A 22,354-nucleotide genomic window follows, 5' to 3' on the forward strand; every position below is an offset into this window, starting at 1 on the left:
TGATTCTTTACGCTTCTCAGTATCTAAATAAATCAGTAGGATAAATTATCTTTAGCATTCAAACATCCTGTAATCCTACTCATTTTCATCTATGAATCACCTCTGGAGACCCTGAATAATTGTTTTGAGATTATCTAGCTGAAAGTTAACCTGATACATTGGAATAGGCAAATATACTTGCCTGCCTAATACACTATATACATTTCTATCTCTTTCCTTTGCATGAATACAACAGGAAGCTCTATATGGCCCCAGTTCAATAGTGCAACTAAATATGCTGCAACCAGAGTTCATTTCGCATCCTCAGTTACATCAGAAATCTCAGATCTTTTGCAAAGGAGTACATTTCTTCTACATTGACTGTGATCTAGTTTGAGAGAAGCAATCCTGGGATAAAAAGCAGCTATGTTTTTCTGATATTTCTCTCAATGTCAGTACAGAATTTTGTGTTGTCGGTATAGTCTCCAGATGCAAACAGCTTCTCATTAAACCAGGGGTGTCCAACTTTGGCAACATTAAGACTTGTGGACTTCAACTCCCAGAATTCCCCAGCCAGAGGAATTCTGGGAGTTCAGATCCACAAGTCTTAAAATTCCTAATGTTACCTAAAATTCCTAATTCCTAATGTTACCCTTGCATTAAGCTGTTTCTTACTACAGAAATGAATGTGGCTGTATATTTCATCCTGGATTTTCTCAAGAACATGTGTGAGCCAACCCACTTACTTAAAAGTCTCATCTTCACTTCTTTTTTATACTGCAATTCATTTGTGGACAATTTTGGCAACAAATACTGGATCAAAATGTGAGCCTATAACAAATAACACTGTATTACTCTCAGAACCATTTTACTAACCAAAAGATATGAAGCCATAGAAAGAGTAATACATTTGAAAAGTGAAGTAGTTTGGTCATAAGTATAAATTAGTTATTAACAAGGGAAAAAAATCAGTATTAAGAATTCTGAGTGTGCTGGACTGTTTAGTTGGTGAGATGCAAGGCAGAGAAAACTGGTTTGCAATAATATGAGCATAATCATTCTTTCAAGATTCTGTTATTATAGCCAATCTTAATAAAGAATAGCTTTAGCCTTCTTTTGGTCTACCTAGAACAGGGGTGTCAAACTCAATTTCATTGAGAGCCGCATCAGCATTGCGGTTGCCCTCAGGGGGCCAAGTGGGTATGGCCTGGGTGGGCGTGGCCTACTGGGTGGGCATGGCTAGAGTGTGTATGGCCTACTGGGTGGGCGTGGCCAGCTCTACATCGTTCGCATCAAGGGGCCTGGGCAGGAGTGGGACAGATCTGAGGGTCTCTGGCAGAAGGAGGGTCTCTGGGCCAGGGCCAAGGCAGCGGGGGCCATTCCCTCACTGTTTCCAGGATGGCTTCGCAGGCCGCATGAAACCACTTCACGGGCCGGATCCGGCCCCCGGGCCTTGTGTTTGACATGTCTGACCTAGAAGGACTGACAGTCTGATTATGATGAAGCTTCTTCTACTATTATAGTTCAGTGAATTAGGGAGGTATGTGTCTCAATCTCTTATACACAATGTGTCAGCTGCCACCTCATGCTCGTGCTTCACTTTTGCTCGGTGCCCGTCTGCCATGAACTCTAGGGAGGGAGACTGAACGGAAGGAGGGGGGAGGTTTCAGGAGAAATGTAAAGTTCACTGTATCTCCCTGAAACATGGCTTCAAGGTCAACTAGCTGGGAACGGAATGCAGATGCATACCAACTTACACTTGAAGTACCATCAAGCTAATGTCAACTCTTAGTGAACACCCAGACATATTTTCTCCTGAATGATCTGACCTCAACCTGTGCCTTCCAATCTTCTAGTAGTGCACTCATCATCACTATAATTGAGTCTATCCATCTGGATGCTGACCATTCTTTTCTTCTCTTTCTATCTCTCCCAGCTTCATAGCTGGGTCTTCACATAATGTGTCCAACATATGATGATATGAGCTTGGTCATTTGTATCTTGAATGAGAACTGCGGACTGGTTTGTTCTATGATCCATTAGTTTGTCTGGCTTTCTCAGTAACTTTCCTAACAGCAAAATTGAAATCCATCAATATACTTTGTATCCTGTGTTTTAAAAGTCCAACTTTCACTCCCATAGAGTGTGGCAGGGAAAACCATTGTCTGGATGATTCTAATCTTTGTAAGAAGGGTTACATCTTAAAACACCTGAATAACTTTCCAAAAATCTTCATTGTTACCTTAAGTACTATTCTGCAGTGTTATTTACTTACTGGTAGTCCATTTATTGTTTATAGTCAATCCTAAAAAGCAGAAACTAACCACTGTTTCAGCATCATCATTATGAATTCCAAAGCTGGTTCTTGTACTAGTTGTTGTCATATGTCTGCTCTTCTTTTCATTATTTCACTAATAATTAAAACTAACTTATCCCTGTTTTAAGCAATCTCCAAACTACTTCTTCAAGAAAAGATTCTAATGATTTAATCATCTCTTAAAGGGATATACACAACTTCTACATTTGCAGCAGTTGATTAAAAAACAAGTTGTTTGTGTGTATAGCTACATTATCTACATTATATTAAAGCATGTTGTATTTATGGATAAGAAAAGAGTGTTTGCAGGGAAGAAAGTTTTATGATGTATACATTGAAGCCCAATTCCCAATTTACAAAATAAGTCTTTAATTTGGCAAACATTTGCAGGAATTAATTAAAACAATAGAGAGACTTTTAAAAAAAACAAATACGTAGAATCCTGCTCAGGATAATTCACTGCAAGTGCCACAATAAAATGATGGCCTCAGTGACAATTCATTTATATTTGAATCATTAAATGAAAGGTTAACTTCATTTTAAGAAAACACTTGCATATATTTCATAGAAGTTAAAAATATTTATAGGTACATATTGGAAATATATGGAATGTGCGATATATAAATAAAAAAGACACCTTAAAACTTTTGTCTGATGAATTCTCTGTAAAAACTGCATTAAAATGATGCCTCATAATTTTGATTTTAATATGAAAAATACAAGGATTCTAGAGGATTCTGGAATTACAGACATTATTTCTGAATTCTGTCAGAAGGCAGCTAGAAAAAAATTGTTGACAAATATTCTAAGTTTAAATGTACTTATTAACATCAGATAATACACACAGTAATTAGTACTAACTCCATCAATAACTCCATTATTGATGTTTTCTTGTTCGTGATGTGCGATCCTTAGTTACTGGCTGAGCCAACATGCTATGTGAATCATTTTGTTTCCAGGCAAGTCCACTACAGGAACCATAATTAAAGCTGGTACTTTTAGGCCCATTTGTTCTTCAAGATGTCTTTGTAGTCCTATAATATAAAAGAGATGTAATGACACATTCATTCAAGCTTTCAATATTTCATATACGAACAAATTATATTTATTTATATTATACAGTTTAATATATTTGTATAACATATTTGTATACTATTATACACACAGACTTTGAAGTTGTTAAGACTGCAGCTGTATGCATGAATACAACCCATCCAATCAAGTGAGATCTGGTTCTTATTAAATAGGCATAAGACCAGAAAGCGGATAAGTTAACCCATGTAAAAAAATAGTGTCACAATAGATGTTTATGAAGATAAGCTTAGTAGTTCATGATCTAGGAGGGTCAGTAGTCTTGGGACTACTTCTGAGTTTTAAGCTGTTCCTAGATATTTTCAATTATGGGATTATTTGCTGCCTGTGAATATAAATGGTTGGGGAATGGTGTTTCTCAGCCACAACAACTGTAAAACGTGTGGATGTCAGCTTCCAGAATTTCTCAATTGGTTGAAGTCCACACATCTTATTTTTATTTTATTTTATTAAATTTATATACCGCCCTATTCCCATAGGACTTGCTGAGGTTGAAATACCTGTCCTCTGTTCTTGCTTCTGCCCTGGGACAGGCAGAATGCAAAGAAAGAAAATGATAATTAAAACTTTATTTTTCCACAGCTGTTACAGATTGTCAGCTGTAGACATGGATGTTTGTATTGTCATATATGATTTGTTCTCTTCAGGACTTGATTATGAATTTGAATTCTATGGAAATGCCCTCATTAGTGCTTAGCGAATGGGATATATTTTTCAACAATATCAATACAATAAAGTAAACTGCAGGTAGAACTCAATTCATTTGTGTTATTAATGCCAAAATAAATACATAAATAAAAATAAAGAATATTATGTGCCATCAAATAATTGTTGACTCCTAGTGATCACATAGATTTTCTCCATAATGATCTATCCCTAACCTCGTCTTCCATGTGCATCCACCATCATGTAACCTTAATTCTCCTTGCTGCAGGTCATTTATCTTCGTCATCTCTTTATTTCCAAACCTCTTCTATAATTGCAATCAGGCTTGCAAGATTCTGTTATTATAATCTATCTCAACAAATATACTTCTTGTCTTCCTGAATGCATTATTTAGTAATTTATTTATATTTATTGGCTGTCCAACTTCAGTGGACACTGGATGGTGAGTTGATTTCTTGATCTGATTATGCTTTCCTTCTCTCCTTAAACCCTGGTGCAACAGGGTTGTCTGTGTTGCTTATGAATACTGTCTTGCTGGCTCAGGAATTCTGGGAGTTGAAGTCCACGAGTCATAAAAGAGCCAAGGTTGCCTACCCCTGGGCTAGGTAATGTTTCAGCCTCTAATTGCCTGGGCCAGGGGTAGGCAACCTCGGCTCTTTTATGACTCGTGGACTTCAACTCCCAGAATTCCTGAGCCAGCTGGCTCAGGAATTCTGGGAGCTGAAGTCCACGAGTCATAAAAGAGCCGAGGTTGCCTACCCCTGGGCCTAGGCAAATTTCTGTCCAGGGCATTTCCCTGAGTGTATTTAATAGGTCGCAAAAGTGACACTGTCCTTATACAGATACTGCTTTGCCAATTCCTCTTCAGTGGGATCTGAGTCATGTTGGACTATTCTTCACTACAGCAGCCCTGAGACTCCCTAATTATTATTGTTTTTTACTAGTCATTATACATCTTACTCTCAAATTCTTTTCTGCAACACTACAGTGTCTTGCAAACACTGTAGATCAGTGGCTGTAATGTTGAACAGTGATCTCATGGTTAGCTTTTGAGGGGCAGGGGAACAAAAGCATTATTTTGTTGTTTTTTATTAGCTTAATGTTAATTCATATGAAGGAGGAACAAAAGCTTCTCTTAGATAATATGTACTACACACACACACACACACACACACACACACACACACACCATTTCCTGTTTTTTCTACAATGCTTTTAAGACAAGTCTATTTTGAAATAAATGCCACTGGATTCAGGAGGCAAAAAATTATTTTTCCCCATTATCTATAGGTTGTGAACAATTTGTGCAGCATTTTTACGCTGATTTCCGCTTTGTAAAGAATAGAGCAGTCACATCATTGTCCCATGTCTTCTCATGCGATGTCACAATGCTAGAAAGCTGTTAACAGATGGAAATGGTTGATATCAGAGGTGAATATTGACAAAGCTAGACCCAAGATCAATAATCACCATAGAGGTCAAAAGGACTTCATGTTCCATGTTCAAAGCAACTACTCATTTTATGTATTCCATCAATATTCTCATTAACTAAGCAGTATTGGAACAATGTGGTAACTGGAAATATATCTGCGCTTACAATTCTTATACATTTGTTAAATAATTATGAGGTAGAAAAAATTGCCCTCATTTCAGTGAAATCCCTTGTACTTTCATTATCTATTTTCATTGGATCTTGGCCATAACTGTCACTGGGTGGGAGCTATTCACTAAAGTGTATTACAGACATCAATTTTTCTAAAAGACTGCTATTTTCCCCTTCAAAATTATTTAACAAGAGTCCTTAAACATATAGTAAATCAAATAACAAAAATCACTGCATAAGAAAGATAACACATCTTACTTTCAACAGTTATCAAGCAGAATGAAACATTTCAAGTGAATTTTTGTGGTAGGCAATGTAGCATTTACATTTTAAACTTTGAAATTGTCTATTAAATCACAAAAGTACCTACACTGATTGCTCCATACTTGAAAGGAAAATCAATGAACATATTTGACTTGATCAGATTGTTTAGCTGAAGTCTGTGCAAATTATTATATAAAGCGTGTACATACTTTAGGAATATGGCTTTTATTTTCTAGATGGAGCAGACACTTAACAGGAGCAGCAAGATTATATATATATATAGCCTGATGATGACGGATGGGATTCCGTCGAAACGTTGCGCCTACACCTTTAGTTCTACGCGGGGAAAAACCCGAATAACCAAAGATCCACATACGAACACCCGCGAAAACATATATATATATATATATATATATATATATATATATATATATATATATATATATATATATATATATATATATATATATATATATCTCCTTGGTTTTTCGGGTTTTTCCCGGCGTAGAACTAAAGGTGTAGGCGCAAAGTTTCGAGGGAATCCCATCCGTCATCATCAGGCTGGTGGCTTTAGCTTCCTTCTTCTGGGAGAAGCATGTGGCTGTTTGTTCCTCTTTTTTAAACTGCCAGAGGGGGTGTGTTCTGTGGAGGTGTGCTCTGATTGGGTAGGGGACCAAGCGTGTTCTGATTGGGTGGGAGTGTGTTTTGAATGGTGGGTGTGTTCTGATTGGGTGGGGGGGTGTTCTGAGTGGATGGGCTGGTCTCAGCTGCCAGCCTTAGACCTGAGCTGGTGAGTTGTGCTGCTTTTGTTCGGCTTCGTGTTTGTGGTGGTGCCATGTTTTTGTAGTGGGTGACAGTTTGCTTATTGTGTGGTTTGGAGGGGTTTAAAGTGGCTGATGTTGCAGCTGTAGTTAGGTTTCTGTTTTGTGGTTGTGCGTCGTTATCATTGTGGGTTCGGATTTCCTTTTTGAATGGTTGTGTGGTGGTGATGTCATGTGATGTTATCATGAGTTATCATTGAATATTTTAACAACAGAATAATCAGAGAAGCCATCGAGATAGAAAAACGCCCCCACAGCATGAACAAACGAGATGATACCTCTCGCCTACCAGCCATTTGGAACCACCAAGAATGATACCAGACCCAAACTCATGATAACATCACATGACATCACCACCACACAACCATTCAAAAAGCAAATCCGAACCCACAACGAGAACGACACACAGCCACAAAACAGAAACCTAACTACAGCTGCAACATTAGCCACTTTAAACCCCTCCAAACCACATAATAAGCAAATTGATACCCACTATAAAAACATGGCACCACCACAAACACGGAGCCGAACAAAAGCAGCACAACTCACCAGTTCAGGTCTAAGGCTGGCAGCTGAGACCAGCCCATCCACTCAAAACACATCCCCACCCAATCAGAACACAGCCCCCATTCAAAACACACTCCCACCCAATCAGAATACAGCCAAGTTTCCACCCACAGAACACACCCCCTCTGGCAGTTTAAAAAAGAAGAAAAAACAGCCACTTTCACACACTTCTCCCAGAAGAACGAAGCTGAAGTCAACAGCCTGAGGATGACGGATGAGATTTCATCGAAACGTTGCCCTACGTGGGAATGGGAATACACACACACACACACACACACATATATATAAGGATAGATAGAAAAGGATAGAAAAGTAAACAAACTGTTTAATATGTAAACCATTTAGCTTTCATCGGCAAAACTGCCAAGGTCGTCAGAGCAAGAATAGGAGATCTGGGAGTGTGCCTATATAGCTGGTTGCTTTTTCCGGTCTATTAACTTCAATCGGCTGTAGCATTTCTAAATGTCCCACATTTCTTCGTCTACATGCAGAATTAAGAGTTGTTTCCTTATTCGCGGTCGCTCTCCTGGTGAGCGTATGCACGTCAGGGGTTGGTTATCCAGCCGCTGTTGTTTTGTGCCTTCCTCCCCTCTTCTTTAGTAGAACCTGAGCCTCCGTCTCAAGATCTAAAGCTGGGCATGTTGTGGATTCGTCCTTCCTGGGGATCATTGTTGTGGCCACGCCCTCCAAATCAGCATCTAAAACTGGGCATGTCCCAAGGTCTGACACAGGGCACATTGAAAATTTGTCTTTCCTGGGAATCGCTTTTGTTCTGCCTGTAGCAGGGTTGTTCAAGTCCTGCAAAAAGCAGGCTCGTTGTACCCGTCATAAGTCATAGTGTCGTTCTTCCCATCCCCTGAGTGCCTGGTAAGCAGGTAAAAGGTCTATATGACGGTTGATGGAATTTTCGTTGGATAGCCATGCCTCCTTGAGAAATCGGCCGCCCTTGGTGTTATCCCGGGCTATGGCCTCAGCGCTGGCAAAATCAAACATATGGCTGTAACTAGCCATATGTGCCCACACCTGTGAGTATTGTTCAGGTCTCCTGATTGCCAACTCATGCTCATGGAGCCTCTTAGTTGTTTCCCCAACGTAACTGCATTGGCAATTTTTACATTGAATTCTATATATAATTGATGATCTTTCTTTGTCGGGGAGTGGCTCTTTAGGATGCATTAACTTGGCATGCAGGGTTTGGTCTGATCTATGGGGGACATTGACATTATAAGGGGCCAACAACCACGCAGTAGCCTCAGACACCCCATTAATATATGGGAGTGTGGTCTGTGTGGTCAGCATTGTTGATATGTTATCCTGTCGGCTACCACGGGGTTTGTGTGGCCTGATGTAACTGCTAACAAACTCAGCAGGATAGCCGTTACACCTGCATATACAGTATAGATATTTCTTCTCCTCAACTTTGGCCCTAAACATATTGCAGTGCGAGTTGACCTGTCCAAACAATGTCCGATTGCAACTGATTTTGTATGCCACGGGATGGTTGCTCTTGTAATGCAGGGTTCTATCGGTATGGGTTGGCTTGCGGTAAACGGTCCTATGGAGGGTACCATTAGATTGACAGCTGACTAATATATCCAAAAAGGTAAGAGAGCCATTGGCTTCCTCCTCAGCGGTGAAACAGATGTCCGGATAGACTGAGTTCAGCTCGTTCATAAAACTGGCACTATCCTGTTTCTTAATAACCACAAATGTGTCGTCCATGTATCTAACCCAGAGCTTGGGGCGGTACTTGATCATAACTGCAGTCTCTAACTGCTGCAGGACTGCCTCCGCAATGACACTCAAAATCTATCTATCTATCTATCTATCTATCTATCTATCTATCTATCTATCTATCTATCTATCTATCTATCTCTATCTATCTATCTCTATCTATCTATCTCTATCTATCTATCTATCTATCTATCTATCTATCTATCTATCTATCTATCTATCCATCCATCCATCCATCTAGTTAGTTGGATCAAAGCAGCAAACATATCTAATATTCCTGCTTATTTTCTCCACAACAACCTGAAGACTAGTTGCAATACTATCCTCTTAGCTGAGGAAGAAAATATTTGTTTCAGCAAGAGAACACAATTGTTGATAGAATACGTATGTGTTTTCCCCCCCTGCATGGTATCACTATGTTCCTTTCTCTGATATATCCTCTGCATTTAAACCAAATATACTGTAATATCATTTAACACGTGTCTTTAAATCCCAGAGCTAATAAAGCTCCATTGCTGCATGTGCTTTAAAGACGCTTCACAGAGGATCAAGTTCCTAACAGTCAACTAAGAGTTCCAGTCCCCAAAGAGGCGCCCCTGGTGTGCTGAGCACTTAACCCTTCGACCAGTACCAACATGACTATTCACAAATTATCGATGTTTCTAAATCCCTGGCAGATTGCAGACAGTTCTTGTCTCCCTTGAAGCCCAAGCATATGGCCTCTAATGGGACAGATTAAAGGCGGGGGAACCCACAACCAAGCACACATTCAGCCTTTGCCACATGAACGTAAAGCCACAGAAATAGGAGAAGGTGATGCAACTGGACTGAATGCGGCTAAATACATGATTAGCCCCTTGTTATGGATCATTTCCATTGATCTATATCTGGTTTTGCAGTACAGTTTAATTAAAGCTGTCTGGAACAAGCCTGTTCTCTAAATAATCAGCTATGCAGTGAGAATGTGAAACCTGAGGAAGGCTTGGGACCCTTTAAAGAAAAAGCAAAACAAAGTGCCTAATTGACTTAGTGTTTAATAACAATAGCAGAAAAGAGAGTGTATATTGGAAAATTATCTATTCTTTTGCAACCTAACAGGATCATGAAACCCTAACACTTAGCTCTATTTCAGCTCACTTGTCTGAAGTTTGTTTGGAAGTTGTATTATTTAACAAAGCAAAAAAAAATGATCTTCACAATAATGATCTTTTCAGAGTAAAGAAAAGTTTTGACAGTGCAATCCTATTAATAGCTGCTCAGAAACACGTAAATTTGTATTCAAACTTAATTTTCAGATTTGAGGGAGTTTACAGCTCAAAAGCAGCTCATCTCTATGGCATGGGCTAAGATTCTGCTTATATTTATGGAAGCATTTTTTAATCTCACATCTTAACTTTATTTTTATTCCTTTAATTCACTGACCCTCTCCACATCCCAGCCTACTTTTAAGAAGTCCCTTAACTGTCAAGAGATTTCAAGAGGCTGCTGAGAGAAATTTATGTTCTGTGCACATGGACCATTTCATTCACAAAAATGAAATAGTCTCAAAATTCGATAAACAAAATAAGTTGGAATCTACATCTCACTCTGCACTTATAACTACCCATTGAGTTGATGAAACTGACTTAATAGCTGCTCCACCTGAACTGTAGTAAGAATTCTATCATACTGTATATTGTCTTATTTCATTACTGTATTTTCAATTTACCTGAAGGGGCCTTGAGAGGATCTGCATTCTAAAATGGGATATAGATGATTAACTGAAAATTGTTAATAATAAAATAGGCTGACTCTAAGTAAAATGTTTTAGAGGTTGTCCTTTCAGATAGTAATATATTATTGTAGTATACGAAGATGGTCAAGAAGTCATAGAAATGGTACCCCACGGGAATGAAACTGGGCAACTTTGAACTATATGGCCATTGCATACAAAAAGACAGAATAAATGGAAAGAGAGAGTGTGATGGGTGTGATCACAGGACACATCCGGATGTGTATGTAGCTTGTTCTCAAAGATTAATCAGGTAGTGTGGTAAGTGCCTAAGTAATGCTATGATGGTCAGGTCCTAGGCTGATAAAATTCAGGAGAGTTTTGTGAAAAGCAACTGTATGTCATCAGGGAAGAGACCTCCGTCAGTTCACAAAAAAGGTAGAAAAAGAGAAAATGAGGATTCCAACTTGATGTATGCTATGGATATGTTGGTAGCATGTTGGGAAAATAATTCCGTTCCTCAAATTGTTATACCTCTTCCTTGTTAATCTTGTATTGTAAGAAATTGTAAGTATTGTGGTTGGCAAAAGTTATTTTCAGCTTGAGGCAGAAGTAAACAGCTTCACAGCTGTCTCTATGTCAAGGGTGTTCAACTCGTGACATGTCGTGACCTATCATGACTTTTTTCCCATTGCTGGCAATGGGGTGGGCACGGTTTTGGCGTGATGCATCCAGCCCGTGGGCTGGCAGTTTGACACCCTTGCTCTATGTGGTGAAGAATGGGTGCATCTGTGCTACACAAGTGATTGTGGTTTTGCTTTCCTCCTATGTTACAACTGTATGTGTGGGTGCACTGGGAGGTACAAGGTTAGTTGTATGGTCTCCAGGAGTAGTGAGTGGCTTAAAATGGAGAAGACCACAACACGGGGGGGGGGGGAGATCAACTTGGATCCCTACTATATTCTTCTGCATGTGTGGATTCTATTACAAGCCTGGAGAAAGACAAACTCTATGATTGCCTAGACTTACTTTTAACCATTACCATTCCAATTTTAAATAAAATATATTGTTGACCCAGAAATGAGTGGTCTTGGAAGAGAGCTTGGAAAGCATAACAGAAGACAAGTAGGAGACTCAGAATTTGAAGGAATAAAGAATTAGGATAAGAGAAGATTATGATGACAAAAGGATTAGATCTGATTGAGGCACCTCTTCTGCCATTATCAACCTGTTCTACAATTAAAATATCTTCAGAAAGATGCTTCTACTTTCTGGGCTTATCTTTCTCACTTGTCAGAGATTTATCCTGTGGGTTTTCCCAGACTACAGAACACTGTCCTTCAGGAGTTGCATCTCCCACAATTCTTTTCTTGCTTTTAGGAAATAACTACAGATACTTTAACTGTTGACTTTAATATAAATTTAACATATGTATTAACCTTATGATATTTTGAATTTCAGTCACTGTTGTCTTGGATGTCTATGAGAGTATCTGCGTTATATGTGTTATGGTTGTATTTTATTATTTTTGCTTTATCTTATTTGTTGGAAATTGCCAAGAATCTAGTTAGATTGCAATTGGTAGAAATATAATCAATCAATCTATCAATCATGAGACATAAGAGACATTCTTTCAACCTTCTCTTTGCATTTTATACATCAATCATTAAGTTTTTTTCTGGAAATAAAGACAGCAGCTTCCTACTTTTTGCTAGGAAAAGAAACTTCATGTTGTTGCTTTTTCTGCAGAATCTGCATTCTGTTCACAGCTTTGCCTGTGCTGTCTTCTGTAAAAACAGTATTTTTTTAAAAAAAATTGCAGATTTCTTGAAAATATTTTGGAATCTTGGTGGGTCACTCAATAAAGTTATCACACAAATAAAAGCCTATGCATAAAACGCACAAATTCCTTACCATCAGCCGGCAAGGTCTAGCCAATAAAAACAACATATATAGGCTAGTTGAATTAAGCCCAATTAAAACTCTGCCTATATGCTGGCTAACGTGAAAAAAAGGATACAGACAGAGCTGGCCAAAATTCAGCCAATTCTAATTACTCATGCAGTGAAGTCGAATGGTGCTAAGTTAAAGAAGAAAAATGTCTTTCATTTCTGTATTCAGTGTGAAGGACTATAAGATGATTCCCCCCCGACCCTGTTAGCATTGGCATCGTTTCAAAAACCAGAGCTGTACTGCCAAAACCGTGGGGGCCAGGCCACTGAGAAATGATCTTTGACTGTTCCATTCTGAAGGCAACAAAGACATTCAATCATTTTATCACCTTATTATAAACGTTACAAGCTTGACATCAAGGTGCTGTAGGCATCTGAGCTATTATGATGGTGAATAGAAATATCCTGGGGTGGGGGAGGGGATTGTTTTTCCTCTGGTTACCACTCACCTAATTCTAATCGAGAGATGCTCCCAGAGAAGAACCTGCGAAGCTGATCTTAACTGGCAGGCAGGTTTCTATGGGAGGTGAAGAGGAGGCAAAGGGCAGTTCAACAAGCAAAAAGGAAAAAATGCACGTGGCACAATGCTTTGCGAGAGTCAAGTCATTTATTCAGGAAGTAAAAATCTCTTGAATTTCTCTTAAAGCAAAGTATATACTTAATTATTAATATATATTTTTTCCCAAGGCCTGAAAAAAAAAGGTAAAGGCACATATGTTATTTTTAGAGTTAGTTCAATTATGAGCCTGTCAGCATTGGCAGTATATCCCTTCATCAGACCACCAAGCTAACGTGTTTTTTTCCTACAGAAAAGTGTGCTTAATGACCAGTTTAACAAAAGATATTTCACTGTGGGTGTTAATTAGAGCTTTGTGGACTCTATGGGACTTGTGCACATTAAACCCTGTAATTCAAAGAAAAAGGAGTGGGAACATACCACCCCTTCTTTTAACAATGAGTTGTTTCTGACTAAATCAGAAACAACTCAGGAAGAACTCCTCTTTCTGGATATCCAAAAACCATATCATACCACTGAGGAACAGTAATCATCACTGTTTCTCAATCACAGCAACTTTAAGTTGTGTGAACTTCACCTCCTGACTGCTGGCTGGGGAATTCTGGGAATGAAAGCTGCTGAGATTTTCAATTAACCAAGATTGGAGGAAGGAAGCAAAGTGCACACTGGGAAGAGGTGGGGGGTGTTTGTCTAATCCAGTGTTTCTCAACCTTGGCAGCTTGAAAATATGTGGACTTGAACCCTGCTGGCTGAGGAATTCTGGGAGTTGAAGTCCACACCTCTTCAAGCTGCCAAGGTGGTCTAATCCATTAATCACATCCAAGATGCCACTTTCTCTTTGGCAGAGGCAGGCTTCAAGGCCTTTCAGAAGCCAAATGATGGGTGGCAGATCTCACCTTGGGGAGGGTAGAATGTTCCAGAAGGCAGGTGCCATGGTAGAAAACGTTTTTCTAGACCTCACCAGCTGAAATTCCTTGACTGACAGGGTCCATAGCATGCCTCTTCTGTGGTACAAGTGGGGCAGGCTCATTGAAATGAGCTAGTTCCTCATACACACTGGACCATGCCATGAAGGGCTTTAAAGGGGATAACTAAAACCTTGAATTGGACCCGGAACAATTGCAATTATACTGCAATTTTCTCCAATATTACATGATATATCCTGGTATGTATACATTGTCAAAAATACCCCATTGGGTTGATTTATGCATGGAATTATGCAATTCTGCAATGCTGATTTTTCCCCCCTCCAGTGAACTTTTTATAACCCAAACTATAATTGCGTACCTTGAGCCACACAGCTAGAGAAGCCACAAATCATTGCTGTGGCACCGAGGGCTGCTTTTCAAAAGCAACTGGACTTTCTTGGTTTTTTCCCTTGGAAACGTTTTGCTCCTCATCCATGTTCTAAAGAAGCTTCTTGGATAAGAAGTGAAACATTTTCAAGGAAAAAAACCCCCAAGAAAGTCCATCTGGGTTTGAAAAACATTTTTGAGATAACCATGTCCTGGATGACTAAGGATCTCCATAGACATTGCTGTGACAGATGTCTAATTGTTGATAACCATATATAGTCCCAACATTGGCTAGCATTGAGATTGCCTAAGCACAATTTGCAAAATCTGAAAGGTGAGAAGTAAAGCTTTTAGATGAGAGAGGCGAACTTTGCTAAAGTAATGTTTAGAAAGCCCTCTTTATTTCACTATTTTTATTCCAAGGTAAGGTCATCAATCTGATACCCCTCCTAAGTCAATATTCACTTCTTTCCTCCCCCTCCCAGAAGTAGCTGCCATGAGACATACCGAAGCAAATATGTCCTTTAACGGATACACATGGACTCTGCTGTAACAGTGCCTATTAGGCGATATAATATCCCAGGATGGTTTTAAAACAAGTAATAAATTTAACATTTGCTAGGTTTCATTATACTCTTGGCCAAGTAGTTTCAAAGCTGAAAATTCCTAGTATACAGGTACAGTAAATATATGTATGTATTTGTATGTTTGTGTGTGTGTGTGTATGAATTGGACTATGGTACGTACTGTATGTATGTATGACAGGCTCCAATTCTGTTTGCCTTTAGAAAATGATGGCAACTTGGATTTTTGGTTGTTTTAATTGTCTTGTTCATGTCACCATTTTATGTACTGGGTTATTTTTAATTATGTATAGCTTTTGTTGTTGTTAGCTGTGAAGTCGTGTCCGACCCATCGCGACCCTATGGACAACGTTCCTCCAGGCCTTCCTGTCCTCTATCAACTTCTGGAGTCATGTTATTTGACCAACAATGTTAGCTTTTTAATTTAATACAGGGGGAGAAAATCCTTACCTGATACATGGACATTATTATAGTGTACACATAGTCCTTGACTTACAACCACAACAGGAAACAGAATTTCCATTGCTGAGCAAGGTGGTCATTAAATGAGTTATGCTTGACTCTGGGACCTTGTTTTTGCCATGGTCGTTAAGTAAATCACTGCAGTTGTTAAATGAATCAGTTGGCTGCTAAGGAAATCCGGCTTCCACCATTGACTTTGCTTGCTGGAAAGCATTTGGGAAGGTTGCAGACGGTGATCACATGAACCCAGGACACTGAAACCATCGTGAATACCCGCCAGCTGTCAAGCGCCCAAATTGTGATGATGTGATGATGAGGATGCTGCCATGGAGGTAAGTGCAAGGACCATAAGACACTTTTTTATATAACTTTGAGTGTTTGCAAAGTTAATGGTTGTCAGTTGGGGGCTACCAGTATGCCTAAAGTTTGCGCTTAAAGTTCACACTTTTTAAAGTTTTTCAATTAGTATTGAAAAACACTGTCCTGTCCTATAACTCTGGAATTCTTTGGTGGCTTCTCTTATTTAGGTAGCTTAGCCTCAGTCTAAAATTAACCAAATGCTCCTGCCTGCTGAGATACTTTTTTACAGTGTCAATACAATACAAGTAGTCCTCGACTTATGACCAGAATTGAGCCCCACACTTTTGTTGTTAAGTGAGACATTTCTTAAGTGAGTTTTGTTCCATTTTACGAACTTTCTTGCCACAGTTGTTAAGTGAATCACTGCAGTTGATAAGTTGGTAACACGGTTAAGTGAATCTGGCTTCCCCTTTGAGTCTGCTTGTCAAAAGGTTGCAAAAGGTGATCACATGACCTTGGGACACAGCCACCATCGTAAATATGTTGTCTATTGCCAAGCATTTGAATTTTGATCACATGATCATGGGGATGCTACAAGGGTCGTAAGTGTGAAAAATGGTCATAAGTCTTTTTTTTCAGTGTCGTAATTTTGAACAGTCACTAAATGAACTGTACAATAAAATATGAAACAAATGCATGAAAACTTTTAAAAACTTCCAATAATTTAATATTCTTTCTCAAATATATGAATATATAAAGAGTAAAGCACATATAGAAAAGCAATCCTTGCCCAACACATGGACATTGTTACAATGTATGTCTAAAGCCTGCACTGAAATCCCGGGTTCACATTCAGTTCAATAATAAACTAACCAACTGGTCTTAAACAAGCTATTCTGTCTACTTTATTGTCTCAAGTGCATTACAGCATAATAATATTGGTCTATTTTCCAGAGTGGTTTGGATGATTACTGAGATAATATATGCAAAGTACTTTGAACATTCAGGATAATGTATGCAAAGTACTTGGAACACTCAAGAAAACACAATATAAATGCTCAGATTATTGTCTCGTTCTTCTTATATGTGACCCATTTTCAGAAGAAAAACAGAATTTCTGGCTCCAAGCCATTGAGGGCAACTGCACATGACATTTGGTGCAGGGCTTTGGGTTTGTTTAAATACATAAAGAGTATCATTTGAGATGAGTGTTAGTTAAAAAGATTCCAAGATACACGGGGAACATTTTTTTTACCATTTTTGCATTACACAAAAAAATATTCTCCAAAGTAAAAAATAATCTCGGAGACATAATATGACATTTAGCTAAAGCAAATATTAACTTCAGAAATATTTTCCCTAGGATGTCACTTCGTTCCTTTTTACAGTTTCTGTAATCCCAGTCTACTAATTCTTCAAGCAAATGGTATTTTTAGAAAGTTACATATCAAATCTCATTTGAAGACAGTACTATAATACACATTTGATCTCATACAAGTCTCCAGAATTACACTGTGAATGATAAAGAAGCATGGTGGCAATATGGAAAACTGATTAAATAGTGGTGCAAACTGTTGGGGAAAAAAGAAAATATTTTGCATGCAGGAATGACAATGGACTGATTGTACATTGGGAATGACATCACATGCATCCTTTAAAAGATATTCCCATTTTAGAGAGTAATACACAACATATCAGAATGGATGTGAAATTATTTAGAAGATAACATTGTTATGGTCTCAGATATGCCCAATAATTATTGATAAACACTGAATTCACTTTAATAGTGCCCCTGAAAGTGAGTGAAAATAACCATTGTGCAGCTCATTTTGATTTATTTTGTCGAACACATTTTAAAATGGTTTTACTCTTTTTGTTAACTTTGTAGCTTTCCAAAGAGAAGAACCATTTCATAATGTGCTTTATTGCTCTCTAAGCCAAGAAGTAGAATATAAATAAAACTATTATAATAAAAAAAGATAAGTGAATATATGACTTGCCAAAAAAAAAGGTGTCGTTAACCTAAATGACAACTTGTCAACAATAGTATTAGAAAGCTATTAGCTTTTCACATTCCTCATTTCACATTCAGGTTTAGAGATTAAGTTAAGTCTTCACCATGAATGTAAACCACATTCAGTGACAAAAGCAGTAATCATCACACTGAGCACAGTAAGTATACGATTTGTTCATCCTGGATGATTTTGTTGATCCAGTGTTGAATTCCTTGAACATTTTAATCAAAATCAAAAAGGGCAAGAGATAGCTCTTGGATTTGCTTCTGGAATACACAACAACCTATTCTTAGGTCACTGGTTTAATTCCACAACCGGTTTGGCAATTATGAGAAATTGTTATTGCTACAGTATATCTGGTGATTTATGTAAAAAGAAAAAAATGGGAGAAATTTCATTCCAGTCATTCATGAGAGATGGTACACATGACTATATGTACACAATTCCTAAACAATGTAGAAATAATCAAAATTAAATGCATGACAAACTACATCATCCAAATATGCTCAGCAAAGATGTTTATGGGTCAAACAGAAGACTGCCAGGTAGAAGAAACATCTTCTAATATAGCTACATCAACATCTGGCAAAGATTGTGGAAGAAATCAGATGCTCCTTAATTAAACAAGCATATTTTTTTTTGCAGAATATACCTGGAATGGAAAAAAAAGAAAGCAGCACAAGCTAGCCAGGAGCTATATGCCCTTCAAAGTGCCCAGGGAATTAATATTGATTTCTTAAGCCACATCTTTGTATGTTACCAGGGGCTACATGCAGGTACAATGTGTGTAGAACATCAAATTTAAAATCTGTGGAATATAGGACTCCATTAGTGATGACCATCCAAATCAAAATCTCCTGGGAACACTTTTTAAAAATGTTTCTTTAGCAGAGTAGGAGAGGAAGTGGCAGCCAAGCAAGCAATGAAGTAATACTTGTGAGACAGATTAGGGCAAATGATTAAACAAAGAAATGGAGGGACCTGCTTAATGTTGAGTCAGATTACTGACCCAGCTAACCATTACAACTGATATTGACTGAAACAGTTCTCCAGAGTTTTGCTAGGCATTTCTCTTGCTCTGTCTGGAGATGCCAGCGGTTGTCTCCCCTCTCAGCGCTCAGATTATTTCTGCTCATATTTCATGGTTTGGCATCTGTGACACATCTAGCAGAAGAATCAATAACTATTTAGCACAATACTATCAGCTTTTTGTTCACCGTGGGAAACAGCAGTTCAGATTCCTGAAGCTTTCAACCACATTTCTGGCAAAGGCTAAAAGTGAATGTTGGCTCTACAGTAGTCAATACTGGATTTATGAAACAAAAGATGCTGAGAATGGAAACTAATATGACATTCTAATCACTTTTGGGAAGCATGCAGGCTAGTGATGAAGAGCTGACCTTTATCTTGGCAAGGAAGCTTTCACCATAAATAGAAGGGCCAAGACACACTGCATGGCAGAACAATATTTTGATTTATTTTAGTACCTATTTCAGGAGGAAACAACAACAACCCTGACCCATGATCAGAGAGTCTAGCTTTAATAACGGTGGCAACATTGCTGGAGAGAAATAAAGCATCCAATAAGAGATGTCAGTTTCAAAATGAAGCAAAATGCTTCATTGTCGACATCAGTCTATGCTAATCACTAATATTTTAAGCCATGGACATTAATTTGTCAATGAATATTATGACAAAATGATTCTTCTTTCAAGAATAAATCATTAAGAAGGGGAAGCATGTATTGCAGGTTCCAAAATCTTTTCTGGGAAGATCATGAATTTCACTGGACCAATTTTTTTTTTTAAAAAGACTAATTTGTAAGTCGATTAAAACCTCATTTAGGGTGCCTCAAAGCTATTAATTCCTAGATCTTAGTGGTAACAGGTTTCAAAAATGTACCTATGAGAAGGAAAAAATAATTATTTTCTGGAATATAATAAAGAAATTACTTGGCATTTGCAAATAAAATTAAGAGATAATTCTCCTGATCCATTCTATAGGTATATAACCTGAGATCAAATATAATTTAGATTAAACCGATAAGTATGTTATATAAATGCTAAGTGTTATTTAAAAGAATTATCAAACTAAATCAATTCAACATTTCCATAATAAAGATATGTTTATTTTGGCATACTATTGTTCAAGAATTGGAGACTGATACAGAAAACCATATGATTATAAAATGTAATGTTTAAACTGACTTTATGAAAAATAAACATCTCTGTTAATGTCTTGTTTAAAGTTCAGTAACTAATGTAAATAATAGCTGCATTCTGAAAGAGTTCTGTATCTTGATTTCAAATCATTATTTTCCTGTACTTCAACCTATATAGCAAAATATTAAAGCAGTACACTTGTTATTGAAAATGCAATGTTCAGTTATTTATTTTCCTATATTCCATTTCTCTCTGGGGAAATCTTCAAGTTTTAAATCCATTGATCCTTCACACTTTCAGTATCTGCCTTCACCTTGGCCTCTAAGACAGTTTTTTTTTGCCAGTCTAACACTGAAGATTTGTTTGCAAATTAAAATTCTATTCTAGGTTCATCCTTAACAAGGACCAGCATTTTATTTAAAGAAGGCTCTTCTCATCAAATGTTTTATTCTGAAGGTAAGCTAGAGATTTATAATATGCTAAACCAGTAGACAATGCTCTAGTAATCAGCAACAATACATTTTACACTTTATCATAATTTTTTTCTGCCACCAAATCAATAAAACTTTCTCTCCTTTTTTACAATGGTTTACAACTTAAATAATTCAATACAAGAGTTGTTGTAGTTTTATTGCAGGCTTATAAAATTTGTGCTATAAGTCTCTTCCATGCAGTATGAAAAAAGACAGAGGAGCTGGATAGCTACTGATTACTAAAACTATAATTCAGGCTAGAAGTTCTGAAGGCATTATAAATGGCTTTTGTTTCACTTGCAGACTCTGGATGGGTCTTCCAAACGAACTGCCTCCTCCTTGGTGTTCAGTTCACATTCATTACTTCTCTAAGTACATATTATAAACAAAAAGGTATTCATATTTCAGGCAGCTCATAACGTAGCCCAGTAGCATACTCTAGTCAACAAGAATAAAAAGGTTGGTAGCAGGGAATGGGCATACAAGGCCCTTAGCAAGCCCCACCAAAGCATATTGGAATTGCCTCTTATACAAATCCTATACAAATCATACCTGTACTCAATACGAAATATGCCCGTAGTGAAGCTCTGAGGTCCCACAGCCACCTGCAGGAGGATCATGTATGCAACCAAAGAAAATTTTCCTTAAGATTAGAATTGTAACTGCAATGTTATAAATGCCGACTGCAATCTATCCACAACTGACTAGCTCTTTCCAAGACAACAAGATTCCCATTCTGTGTATCTTCATCTGATGACAAGATCTTTTGTACTGCCTTGCAGTTGCACTGGAAGCTTTAAAAATGAAATTTCTTTAAAGAACCTCTAGAAAGATGTTAAATTTATGCCTCCACATGATCTGCACCCTCATTAAGGAAAGATTAGTTATCTATTGAGAATCAGGTTCACACAGCAAAGAAGAGAGAGGCTAAATAAAAATAAAAGAACAGATTTCTTTGCAACTAAATTTAAGGAGTGCAAATATGTTCAAATAAAAAATGGTACACCCTTCTACTTATATCTGAGAAACAAGGGCCTTCTACAGCTGCTTCTTCAGGCCCTCCAAATGCCTAGCATGCCCTCCTATCATACCTATGCTGACTCTGAATAATAGAGACATCTGGTAATCAAAAATATTTATATACCAATACTTCTGGAGAACACCTAGTTGGGCATGGTTATAGTAAAAAAGCATATTAAGTCACATTCTTGGTGGTACACTTGCCTTGTGTCATCAAGAATAACTGTCAAAAGTTTTTTTTTTGCTGCCCCCAATCCCAAAATAAATAAATGAATACAAAATAAATTTTATATTTCATATACATAGTGTTTAAAAAACTCCTTTGAATTTTTCTTGATTGTTAGCTTATTTTCTTATTGGAGGTATAAAAGCATTCTATTACTGGTCTTCCTACACAACTTTCCATTATTCTGCAGTTTCTCTTTGTGTGAAGACAGCCCAAAAAAAGGAGAAAAATACTAGAGGGAATGACTTCATATACCAAATCTTGGATTTAAAGGGAGGTCAAGAAAACTCCAGGTTGCTGGAGATATAACTGTATTGTTAAAAAAAGGATATTCACACACACACAGAGAGAGAGAGAGAGAGAGAGAGAGAGAGAGAGAGAGAGAGAGAGAGAGAGAGAGAGAGAGAGAGAGAGAGAGAGAGAGAGAGAACCATTTTTTTTAATTGTAAGGTCCGGGAGGAAAAATACAGACTTTTTTGACCACCTACTTGGTCTTCAGATCAGCATTTGATGGAAGTGATGTTAATGTTGACCTGTTAATGGCACCTATTGTGTGCTTTCCTTATGTGTGTATATTTTGTGTTTGTGTAATAT

At 37.7% G+C, this 22,354-nt stretch overlaps 1 protein-coding gene across 1 annotated transcript in view; it reads right to left on the reverse strand.

Moving 5' to 3' along the window:
• Positions 1–2,655: 2,655 nt before the first annotated feature.
• Positions 2,656–22,354, reverse strand: part of DPH6 (diphthamine biosynthesis 6) — a 236,242-nt gene continuing 216,543 nt past the window's right edge. Inside the window, exon 15 of the mRNA XM_083373895.1 lies at positions 2,656–3,330. Coding sequence (XP_083230021.1) covers positions 3,212–3,330 — 119 coding nt within the window. The 3' untranslated portion in view covers positions 2,656–3,211. The remainder of the gene's footprint in view (positions 3,331–22,354) is intronic.

The sequence above is a fragment of the Vipera ursinii genome (genome assembly GCF_947247035.1).
Source record: "Vipera ursinii genome assembly, chromosome: 1".
In the NCBI taxonomy this organism is placed as follows: Eukaryota; Metazoa; Chordata; class Lepidosauria; order Squamata; family Viperidae; genus Vipera; species Vipera ursinii.